The sequence below is a fragment of the Marmota marmota genome, unplaced genomic scaffold, assembly GCF_001458135.2.
Source record: "Marmota marmota marmota unplaced genomic scaffold, marMar, whole genome shotgun sequence".
NCBI classification, from domain to species: Eukaryota; Metazoa; Chordata; class Mammalia; order Rodentia; family Sciuridae; genus Marmota; species Marmota marmota.
This window is the reverse complement of record NW_026000174.1, coordinates 62,466,206-62,477,348: the sequence shown is the minus strand read 5'-3', so window position 1 is coordinate 62,477,348 and position 11,143 is coordinate 62,466,206. Positions and strand designations below refer to the sequence as shown.

At 36.1% G+C, this 11,143-nt stretch overlaps 1 protein-coding gene across 1 annotated transcript; it reads right to left on the bottom strand.

The window, feature by feature from the left end:
- Window positions 1-239: 239 nt before the first annotated feature.
- Oosp1 (oocyte secreted protein 1) lies at window positions 240-8,234 on the bottom strand. The gene is made up of 5 exons (XM_048788909.1): window positions 8,159-8,234; window positions 4,467-4,648; window positions 2,993-3,090; window positions 1,780-1,881; window positions 240-551 (listed from the first exon to the last, which is right to left on the bottom strand). Exons 1-5 carry the CDS (start codon window positions 8,232-8,234, stop codon window positions 497-499), a joined length of 513 nt encoding a protein of 170 aa, XP_048644866.1. The 3' UTR covers window positions 240-496.
- Between the last annotated feature and the right edge of the window lie 2,909 nt (window positions 8,235-11,143).

The following is an 11,143-nucleotide window of genomic DNA, read 5'->3' as shown; positions in this document are numbered from 1 at the left end:
GCCTTAGCCAAGGGCATGAGTCACCAACAAAGAAGAGTAATTTTATGTTAAAAACCTTTAAAATGGGGTTGGGGATATGGCTCGGTTGGTAGAGTGCTTGCCTTGCATGCACATAGGCCCCGAATTCAATCCCCAGAACCACACACACACACACACAAATACACTTTAAAATGGGCATAGAAGCTTATCATGACATGCAGATCAGCTCTTTGATAATTAGAAACAGTATGTAATAGAACAAATTTTATTCATAAATAAAACTCCATAGTTAAAAGGGCAGCTCCTTTTTTTTACAAAGGGAATATAAGAAGGAAACATACCATTTTATTTAAAATTGCAAATTAATTTCTTTTTAAAAATGGATCAGAGTTGAGATATCATTCGAGCTCATTTCAACTTCTCACATCTCACACTTCTTAAATCCTCAGTCTAAGCACTCGCTGCAGTCATTCCAAATTGCCTCTCGATGGAGGGGTGAATAGCCCAGTTTCTTCTCTTATGATAAAGGTACATCATTTGGCAAACAAGGGTCTGTAACATTTGGATTGTTACTGAAAAGGAAGAAAGATGGTAAAAAAACAGGTCCAGATATAAACATTGCTTAGCTACTTCTAAGTAAGGCAGTGTATGTGCCTGAAGTAGGGAGAGAGGTTGTGGATAGGAGACAAGGGGAGAAAAGAATTTGAGAAAGTCAGTGCTCCATGAGAGAGACCACAACCTGAAGTGCATCATGATTTAAGTACAATGCATGCCTAAGTGACTAAATATACTTTTGCTTCTTTAAGCCATGAAGATCATCCCAAATACTTCCTTGGGCACTCTTTACAACATAGCTCCATCCTTTTATTAATAACCAATCAACATGTGGATTTTGGGTAGTATCTGTTGGGAGCCACTCTGGCCAGTAGCTATGTATACACCTTTAAGTCCTGAGTAAAGGGGTACTGAATAGTTACTGCACCCCACAAAACATTGGACTTTTACCCCCGCGCTCCAGGAGAGGGTGTCACCCAGTAAGGTTGAGTTACACTCACCTGTTCTTTTGTAATCCTACCCCTTTGCCCTTTGGGGGATAGAATGTTCCATAGAACCTCCCCTTGTGTGTCCTCTATATAAGAATAAAGAATTCCAGTGGCTCTCTCTTTCCACAGACCCTTAAGGTCACAGAGTCATCCCTGGATTTTGAAAAGGTACTTCTGTGTGTTTGCATGCTTTCTTCACTGTTTTCTTAAGTTATTGAAATAGTCAGATTTTGTGAACCCAGCATAGGTTGCCAGCTCAGATAGATGGCGATAAGTATCCCTTTATATGGGACTTGAGAATAAAGAACCGCATTGCCTTATGGGCATTTAGTAATCCTGGAAGAAGCTGCAACCAAGATTTATGACATTTCTGAGTTTACATCCCCAGGGATTACCAACGAAGCTACTTTGTAGGCTCAATATTAATACTTGCTTTTTAAAATTCAGAATTTTTTTGATATTGGAATTGATAGAAATTCTGTCTTTACATTGATTATGGAATTTCATATGACACCCAAGAAAGACACCTCTTATTTATAAGGAATCTCTACCAGTTAGCAATAGAATAGCAAGAATACTGTGATCAATAATACCTTCTACAAACAGGAATGCATGAATTTGCCATCCCCGATTTGGAAGCCCTTTCAGTACAAAGCGCCTTAGTGCAAATATATGACATTTCTTTGACAATCATCTTGATTCTTGTCTAGGGTGTGCCTGGACAAAGTCACAATATGCCACTTCTAAGTGTGCCTACCATGATGGTGTCGCACAAGCAGCTCCCGTGTCTTCATGTGCGTTGTTTACTCTCACTTCCACTTCCCACTCAGTAGTCGTGCTGCCATTTTTGTTCCTGTTCCTTTCCAAAAAAATGGAAAGTAAAATGAGAAAAGAAAATCAAGAAACACCACAAGTTCAAAGCCTAATGTTTGCAAGGCTGAACAGGGGGCCAAATTCCTGTTGCTTCTATATGTATTGATTTCTGCTTATTTCTCCAGATCATTGCAAGGCAGTGTTTGTGGCGTTAAAAAGCATGGGTTTAGAAACCCAATATCTGGGTTTACTTTATGGTTCTACCATTGACCAATGAAGGATCTAAGGCAAAAAAAAAAAAACTCAATTTCTCTGTGCCTCAATTTCCTCACCTGAAAATTGGCATAGTAGTATCTACCTCATTGAGTCACCATGAGTAACACTCTCATACAAATAAAGTGCTTAGAACAGTATCTGCATGTAGTGATTTAAAAATATTAGCTGCTAATATAACTAGCACTACCTGTGGGAACAGCACATGTAGGGTCACTTGAGGGGGACAAGAATTCCAGTTTAAGATTTAAACCAGAAAATTTGATGGAAAAATTTCCCAAAGAAAGTTCTTTCAAATATATCAGTTTTGCTAAGATCTGATCAAAGATGTTATTAATCTAGAGAATATCGCAGACTTTTTTTTTAAATCAGTTAATAAGGTACAAAAAAGAGTCAAATCTCCACCCATGGATCCTAATATAATGTGTTTTTTAATCTCACCCCACAACTTCAGCCGGCCCTGGTGCATGCTGATCTTGATTCTTTGATACTTTGTGGTATTATTTGGGTTGAGTTTTGCCTTTCATTTTGCCTATTACCTTCAGGAATCTTGAAAGTGGGCTCAAGTTTAAAGTTAAAATAACATGGTAAATGGCACTCAAATCAGGTTTTCAGTCATCAACACTTGCTTCAAAAACAAATCATTATTATTCTATATTTCAATATTCCTAATGTTCTTATATTCTAGGGGACAATTGCAATAATTTTCAAAGAATGCTGACTAGCAATCAAGAGATTTTGTTCCCATTAGGATCTAGGGATGTCCACCCTATACACACACTTCTAGTTTTGCCATTTTACTGTTTGGGCTTGGGCATCTTATTAAAACAGAAGGTAAAGATGAAGCTGGGGGCCAGGACAGGTGTCTGGCATACTGTACTCACTTGTTGATGACACATGACAAAGGCATTTCAATTAGGAGAGTAGTGTTTCTTGAAACATACTTGATTTTAGTTTTAAGCACAACAACTTCTTGGAAAATCTAAAAGGAAAGGAAGTTTGGAATGTTTATCTCAATTATCTCAGGAAACTTCAAGGCATTCAAATAGAAATTTACAGATATTTTGAGCACTCTAAAAATGGTCACACCCTCTTAAAACAAAAAACAACATCTATTTATGGGGAACAGGACCATTTGCCTCATGTGCCAGATGAGTTAAAATCTGGCACAATGTTTGTACATAAGAGGCAAACAATACTTGTGAGATGAAACAGGGCGGATCTTTGTGATTCATACTCAAGAAAGTGTTTGCACCTCTTTTTGAGAAACACCATTGTAGCTAGAGTACTGCTTATCAACAGAGAGACAGAGGATGTGAGCTTTCAGATTAGTTGAATCCTGCTTGGAATCTTAGAGCTACCTCTGTTCAATATGAAGGGAATTTTGTTTAAACTCTGTTTACTCATTTCTGGGGATGGTGTGGGAGGAGCACTCATCATGGTGGTAAGGAATAACCTTGATACAGTTCAAATTTCCAATCACTTATCCAGCAGGAATTTGAAGCTCTGTAGGGTCAGCCAAAGCTGCCTTTAAGCCTACATCAATAGCACAGCTTCTCCATTTTACCCAATCTTCTTTATCCCAAGAGCACTTAATAAATAACCTGGAATTGGAGCCATTGTTCAGTGGTAGAACATTTGCTTAACACCTGGTAAGGCCTTGGGTTCAATCCATGGCACCAAGGGAAAAAAAATGCATGCTCAACTCCATCTTGAATTTTTCTTTCTGTGAAACTGAATCTATAACATTCATGTAGAATTGACAAAGTTCTAGTATTTCTTTTGGTATTTTATTTGGGATATTAAACAAAAAAATTAATATTATGACAAAGTTTCACTGACTTTTAATTTTTTTAAAATCAAGTCAAAAATCCTAATTATACCTTTAGGAGTGGTATATACAATTGCCCTAAGTGACCTATCAATATGCCCAGTAAGGCATGCCAGAATATCTGGGCTTAGGACTGGTACGAGTCAAACATTTACTTTGAAAAGCTGTCTGATGCTTACCTCGTGTTACTCCCTTCTTCTGGTAGCAGTTGGCCAAATTTCAAATTATAAAGAATAACTCTTTTGTAAAACTGCTTAATAATCCTTGAAGCACAGAGAAACTACATTCGTCCTTTGAAGATAGTCAATTCTTAACCTGTTCTACCACAAATTGAGCAATATGAATTTTCAGTTACTGCACAAGTTAAAAAAATAGTATTTAGCATCTCCTTCTTAACTTTTGTTGTAAATGTGACTATTAAATCAATCTAACCATACTACAAATAAGAACTTAGTGACTTCTGGTTTGTTGACAGGTTAAAGAAACCGTAAGACTCTCAATTTAGGTGAGAGCGCCATTCCCCTTACTTGAGTTTCGATGCCACAGTCTTGAGGGTGGTATAAAAATTCATAGTAATTATTTAGACAAACGTGGGTTACAGGGCATCCGGTTCCTAAAAATGCTTCATTATGGTTCATATGCACGTTGTAAAATATCGTGGGTGGGATTCTGGCGTAGAAGAAATTGCTGGAGCACAGCACGAGAATGGCTGAGAGGCAGAAAAGAGAATCCCTCTGTTAGTAAGTACACATAGAGCAGCTCAGAAAGTTTCAGCACAGCCAATTAATAGAAATGAAGGCATGCTCCTGACTCAAATAAAACACGTTTTAGAAGGGGGCAAGTCTGCAAAAGATGGTCTCCATATTATTGCTTCATCCCCCAAAACACCCTCATCTACATCCATCCTTCAAAGAGGCTTTTGGATGATTATATGTGAAAAATAATTAATACAAAATAACATCTTTTCATTCCACTGTGTGTGATTTTTTATAGATTCATAAGAATACATCTATATTGTAGCATTTGTGCTAAGTACAGTGCAGGTTCTAGTGATCTTGTTCAATGGAGGCTTCATTTCTATAACCACAGCTTCATGATATATAAGAATAAGCACTGAGGGGCTGGGATTGTGGCTCAGTGGTAGAGTGTGCATCTAGCATGCACGAGGCACTGGGTTCGATCCTCAGCACCACATAAATGTAAAATAAAGATATTATGTCCACCTAAAACTAAAAAATAAATATAAAAAAAAGAATAAGCACTGAGAGTTGATACAGCAATAAAGATTTATCCAGAAAAGCTAAAGCCTACCAATCAGTGACATTAGTACTCCTCCTCTTCTTTTAACTCTAAATATCTGTACCACATTTATAATTTTATCTGAGAAAGGGAATTTTTATGGTATAACCTGTTAATTGAGCTAGATGCCAAGGGCAGACACTCAGAACGACCTAGAAATTATGAGACTGGGTGAGCATAAGGGGAAGAGTGAGGTTGGCTAATTACCTAGACCTCCCTAAGGAAAAATTTTCTCACTTGCACTTAGGGTACTGGAAGGGGCCTGAGGCCTCAGGAGATACCAAAAACTCACAAGTCAAATGCAAACAATATAAATCTGCCATCCTTTCTCTGAAAAGGATATAGAAATTGCAAATAATCAAAGATATTCAAAGATAAAAAAAGATAAAAAGATATTAAAAGATAAAAAGATATTCAACATCATCAGCTATTATGGAAACCCAAATTAAAAAATCACAGTGAATTATCACTATACACCTATTAGCATATCTAAAATAAAAAATAGTAACAGTTCCAAAAGCTGGTAAGGCTGCAGAGAAACATTACTACTTATATTTTGCTAGTGGAAATGTAAAATGAAAACTGAAAAACAGTTTCACAATTTGCTTTAAAAACTAAACATACAACTACCATATAACCCAGGAAATAAGTTAATGGACAATTTATCCCAGGAAAATAAAAATTTATATTCACACAAACTGTATGAAAAAGTTTCCAACAGTTGGTCAAAAACTAGAAACAGTCTAGATGTTTTTTTTTTTTTAAAGAGAGAGTGAGAGAGAATTTTTTAATATTTATTTTTTAGTTTTTGGCGGACACAACATCTTTGTATGTGGTGCTGAGGATCTAACCTGGGCCGCACGCATGCCAGGCGAGCGCGCTACCACTTGAGCCACATCCTCAGCCCTAGAGTTTTTAATAGGCAAATGGTTAAATAAACTGTGGTTCACCCATGCCATGGAATAATAGTTTGCAATAAAAATGAATAAACTATGAATACATGCAAAATAAATAGATGAATCTCCATGAGTGGAAAATGCCACACCCTCAAAAAAAATAAGAGAATAAAAAAGAATAAAGATGATCACAAAAGGTTATATGCCATATGACACATTTATAAAACACCTGGAAATGACAAAAATCATAGAAGTGGAGAACAGATTTGTGGTGTTTAAAAATTAAGAACCAGAATTAGAGCAGAGTCCTCATATGATTGTTTTAAGAGGACAGTGGCAGTGAACTCTACAAGTATCTTTATTGTGATAGAAATGATCTGGCTATAATCATACCCCAATGTTATACAGTATTAGAGTTCTGCAAATGTTATTAGTGAGAGAAATGGAGTAATAGTATATTGATCTCTCTCTACTACTTCCTATAACTGCATGTGAATATACAATTCTATAAAAAATAAAAAGCTTTTGGAAAAATCAGTTTCAGTTACTTTTTGTCAATCTCAGTATGAAGCAAGTCATCTGCTAACACCAAATACAGATGAAAATGAAAGAAAGAAAAGTTTTTGTTTTAAGAGGACCCCAAACTGGAATGGTCAAATTAGCAAAATAAACCAGTGGGTCAGTTTTAAGATCAGTCCACCCTGCGATCCCACAATTCCATTCCTAGGTATGCAAAAACATACCCACATCCACATCAATATGTACAACTATAATATGCAAATAAAAAATATGGGGAAATAAACCATCTACATACAAACATTACTTGTAACAACAATGGAAAAATTCTTTCAATATGAGAATAGAAACATTTTGTAATATATTCATTCAATGGAATAACCAAGTAGTAATTAAAATAAACCAATGTTACCAGTATAAATCTCTAAATAATGTTAAAAAAATAAAATTATAGAATGAAACGAATAAAACTTTAGATGCCCACAAAACATATTTATGGATTCATAGATTTGAAGCAAAATTATAAAATCCACAGAAAAATGAGTAATTATCAAGTTTACATACAGGCATAGAGGAAAGACCACAGGATCAGGGATATTCACAGGGTCTCTACCTGAGCTTTTATCAGAAAATAAAATTTAAGTAAATGTAGCAAATCATTATGGATTTAATAAAACTGGATAGTGGGCCAATGGTTACTTACAGTTGTCTCTTTCAAATGGTCCCTAATAAAGGAAAGGAAAATGTAATAAATACTCTAAAATCCTTACAACTGCCCACACAGCAAGTCTGGACCATGTTATTGAAGGTAACTTGACAAGAATATATAGGCTTTTATTGCCATTCTGAAATTTCAGAATCAGAAATGTCAGAACCCCAAGTTCATACCTGGGGTGGCAAACCATGCAAGTTCACCCAAGATAGAAGACTTGCTAAAAGAAGGACATATTGAGAAACAGTAGGTTAGTCACCTGAGGAGGAGCCCTCCAACATGACAGATCTATGAAGGATAAGGAAGGCAGAGACTGTGATAAGGCTCCCTGCCTGAATGTCACACCCTACAGAATCCTGAGTCCTAGCACAGCTGTGGAAGACGCCACTGATTTCTAGCCTCAAGAATATGATGTTGTTTGCAAAGTGTCAAAAGAGAAGGGGAGTCGGGTGTGGTGGTTCATGCCTGTAATCCCAACCGCTCGGGAGGCTGAGGAAGGAGGATTTCGAGTTCAANAAAAAAAAAAAAAAAAAAAAAAAGAAAGAAAGAAAAGAAAAGAAAAGAAAGTGAGAGAGAAGGGGAATTAGAGAAAGACTGAAGTTCCCAAGTTAGGACACATCCTTTAGACTCAAGAATACAAATATGACATCCCAAGATCATTCATCCAAGAAGAATCTCCGTCATTACATCCTTAGTTGTTACTAAGATTTATCCAGACCAAAACTGTAAAGAATCTACAGGCCACATCTTACAGTGCTTGTTAACAAATTCCAGTTCCCCAGGTCACATGTGATACCTGACCAGTCCCCAGCACAAATCCACATCAAGGAAGGGAGGAGAAAGAGAACCCCTAACGCCAGAAAAGTCTTCATTTTTGCAGACTGAAATCCAGATCCCACTGAGGAAACAGGAAATTGGGAGCAGTGAGCAGCCTTAAATGCCAAAACAGCAGAGGCCACATCAGGAGTAAGTAATTGACTACCACTTTAGACAGCACACACATGCCTCAAATATACCATCAAGTCACCAGTTCTAGAGTTAGGCAACTGTATGTTATCTTCATACAACAAGAAAAGCAGAAACTTACATAAATTAGAAGACTAGATAAATGCATTTAACCATCCAGTCTGTTCTAAACATTTTAAAAGAGTTCATTTTCTAAACTTTAACATTTTTATTCAGTTATCAAAGAATGAGAGCAAACTTGAAGCAAAATGTACTATTTGAGTGTTCCCATAGACAAGCCTAAGAAAACCCCCCTGAAACACACACAACTTATAATAATGAGTGACGTAAATGAGGTAGGTCTTTGAGAGGTGATTCAAAGATTAATAGAAATCTCTGTTTTTGAGTCTGATTCACCTGTTTTTGAGTCTGTATCATCAAAAATAGAGTTATTTTATGCACTAATTTATCTTTATTAAAACTCCCTATCATCCTAAAATGTCTATCTCTATATCTAAGAAGAAATAACTGTGAAAGATTTTAATTGTCCTGTGGACCTGAAACAAGGGATATGAAAGACTGATTTCACCTCTTCCACCAAGAAACTTCTACACCGTGACTCCCAAACTTAACAGATATCAAAATCACCTGGAGGATTTATTAAAATACAGAGGGCCCCAATCAGTTTTCTGATTGGGGCAGGACTTGAGAATTTACATTTCTAACAAATTCCCAGATGATGCTGATACTACTGGTCCAGGGGTCGTGTTTGAGAACCACGGTGTACAGGGTTTTGCCTTCAGAGAGCATGCTGTGCTGATGCCCATTAGCAGCACTTGTTTATCAAACTTCAAGAAGCATCCACACCACCTGAGGATCTTGTTACAGTGCAGATTCTAATTCAGAAAGTTGGGGTGGGGGCTAAAATTCTGCATTTGTAATAAACTCTCAGGTGATACTGGTGATAATGTGCAGATTACAATTAGAATAGCAAGGTCTGAATATACCTCATGCATACTTAGATTCCTTTCTTCAAAACAGAAGATGCCACCTTACAATGAGAAATTCAAACTCTACTATGACAAAGAGCTTAAATAAATATTTGGTTTAAATGTATTCTGCTTTTTTTTTCTCTCAAAGTCAGCAGTTACTAGAGTTAAGCAACTGTATGTAATGTTAATACAACAAGAAAAGCAGAAACTTACATAAATTAGAAGACTAGATAAAATCATTTAACCATCCTTGGTATTACTTGAATTTTATCATTACATGTACAGTCTGTTCTAAGCATTTTAAAAGACTTCTTCAAAGCCAGGGACCATTCCATGGGTTTTCACATCTCCAGAGCTTGGCAGACCTGATGCTCAAATCAGAGACGGTAGAACACTGAAATGGAGCAAATTATATTCCATGCATGTATGATTATGTCAAAATGAATCCCAATATTATGTGTAAGTATAATGTACCAATAAAACATTTTTTAAATCCTTGAAAAGAAGAGATGAAGCGTGGGGAACAAAAAGAGAAAAGAAATGTAATTAATTAGCATTTTTTTAACAATTTACCAAATGTTTATGTTCCACACAAACATATTTTCACTTTCATAATTATAACTTTTAAATTTTACGTGTATTAGGATAAAAGGTGAATTAAAACAGCATTTCAGAAATATTGCTGTCCAGGATGGACAATGCTAAAGAACAGTCCAAATGAAGGTCAGAGCCTTGTGCATAGTGACGTACTCTGAGGCTGTGCACAGGTCAAGGTCTTCAACTTTCAGTAACTGTTTCTTAACATCCTGTATCTGCCAATCTACAAAACTACTACTATTGTCATGTTTTTAATAAACTGGTAAGAAAAAGGTGATTTCTGTCTTAAAATTACATGGATATGTGAGATTTGGTTAGCAGTACTTTTAGGATGAGGATGGGGGTGTCAATAAAGTGATTGCCTATGGCTTCGCTTTGGAATCTCACCAGACTTCAACTTCTAGTTGCTCCATAGTCTCACCAGCACCTGTGGGCTATTTTTTTTCTGTTCTACTGGGTGTGTAGTGGCCTCTCAGCGTGCTTTAAGTTTTCCTAATAACTAATGGTCTTGAACAATTTTTCAAGTGCTTCTTTGCCATCTGTATTCATATCTTTTTTGAAGAGTGTCTATTCTCCCATTTTGCTCATTTGTTATTTAGCTATTTTTTTTTCTTATTGAGTTGTACCTACTATTTTTGTTTTGTATAAAAAGGTCTTTTTAGAAGAGTCTTGGTTCATTGTCTTGAGTAAAGATTCACATTCAGAATCTTTCTGATTATGTTCTCATAGGTAGACTCAAACCTTTTTTTGGCAAGAATATATCATAGCCGTGTTATATCTTTGTAGTAAAGTTTAAAATTTTATAATTTTGAGAACATATTTTTTCATTCTCTTTCATCTGTGATAAGATGCAAATATATTATTCCCAGTCAGTCATTTATCTTTCAATTTTTCCACCAGAGTTTGTTTAATTGTATGTTTTCAAATTTTATTTGGTCAGATTTCTACTTACTGCTTCTGGAGTTGAGTATAATTAGAATAGACTCCCTTGCACCAGTTAATAAAGTAATTAATACAAGCAAGCTAAACACACACTGAGGTGAGACCAGTGCACAACCAGAAATTCACTATTTGCTCCTATCCAACAGATCCCCAGACACCTAACCAATTCATACTAACTCTCAGCTAAGTGGCTAGTAACAGTAAAACCCATCAGCTCTATCCTGTTAATACTTGTATTAAAACAGGGGAAAAAAGAAAAGAATTCTCTTGCTGGCTAAGGTGCGTGGCTAACGTGCCTAATGGTC

Excerpts from the sequence above, each read along its gene's own strand:
- Oosp1 (XM_048788909.1), bottom strand. The coding sequence starts at position 8,234 with ATGAAGACTTTTCTGGCGTTAGGGGTTCTCTTTCTCCTCCCTTCCTTG. Across the intron at positions 4,649-8,158 it reads TTGTGCTGGGGACTGGTCAG|CCATTCTCGTGCTGTGCTCC; the intron begins GTATCACATGTG and ends TCTGCCTCTCAG. Across the intron at positions 3,091-4,466 it reads ACTGTGGCATCGAAACTCAA|ATTTTCCAAGAAGTTGTTGT; the intron begins GTAAGGGGAATG and ends CTTTCCTTTTAG.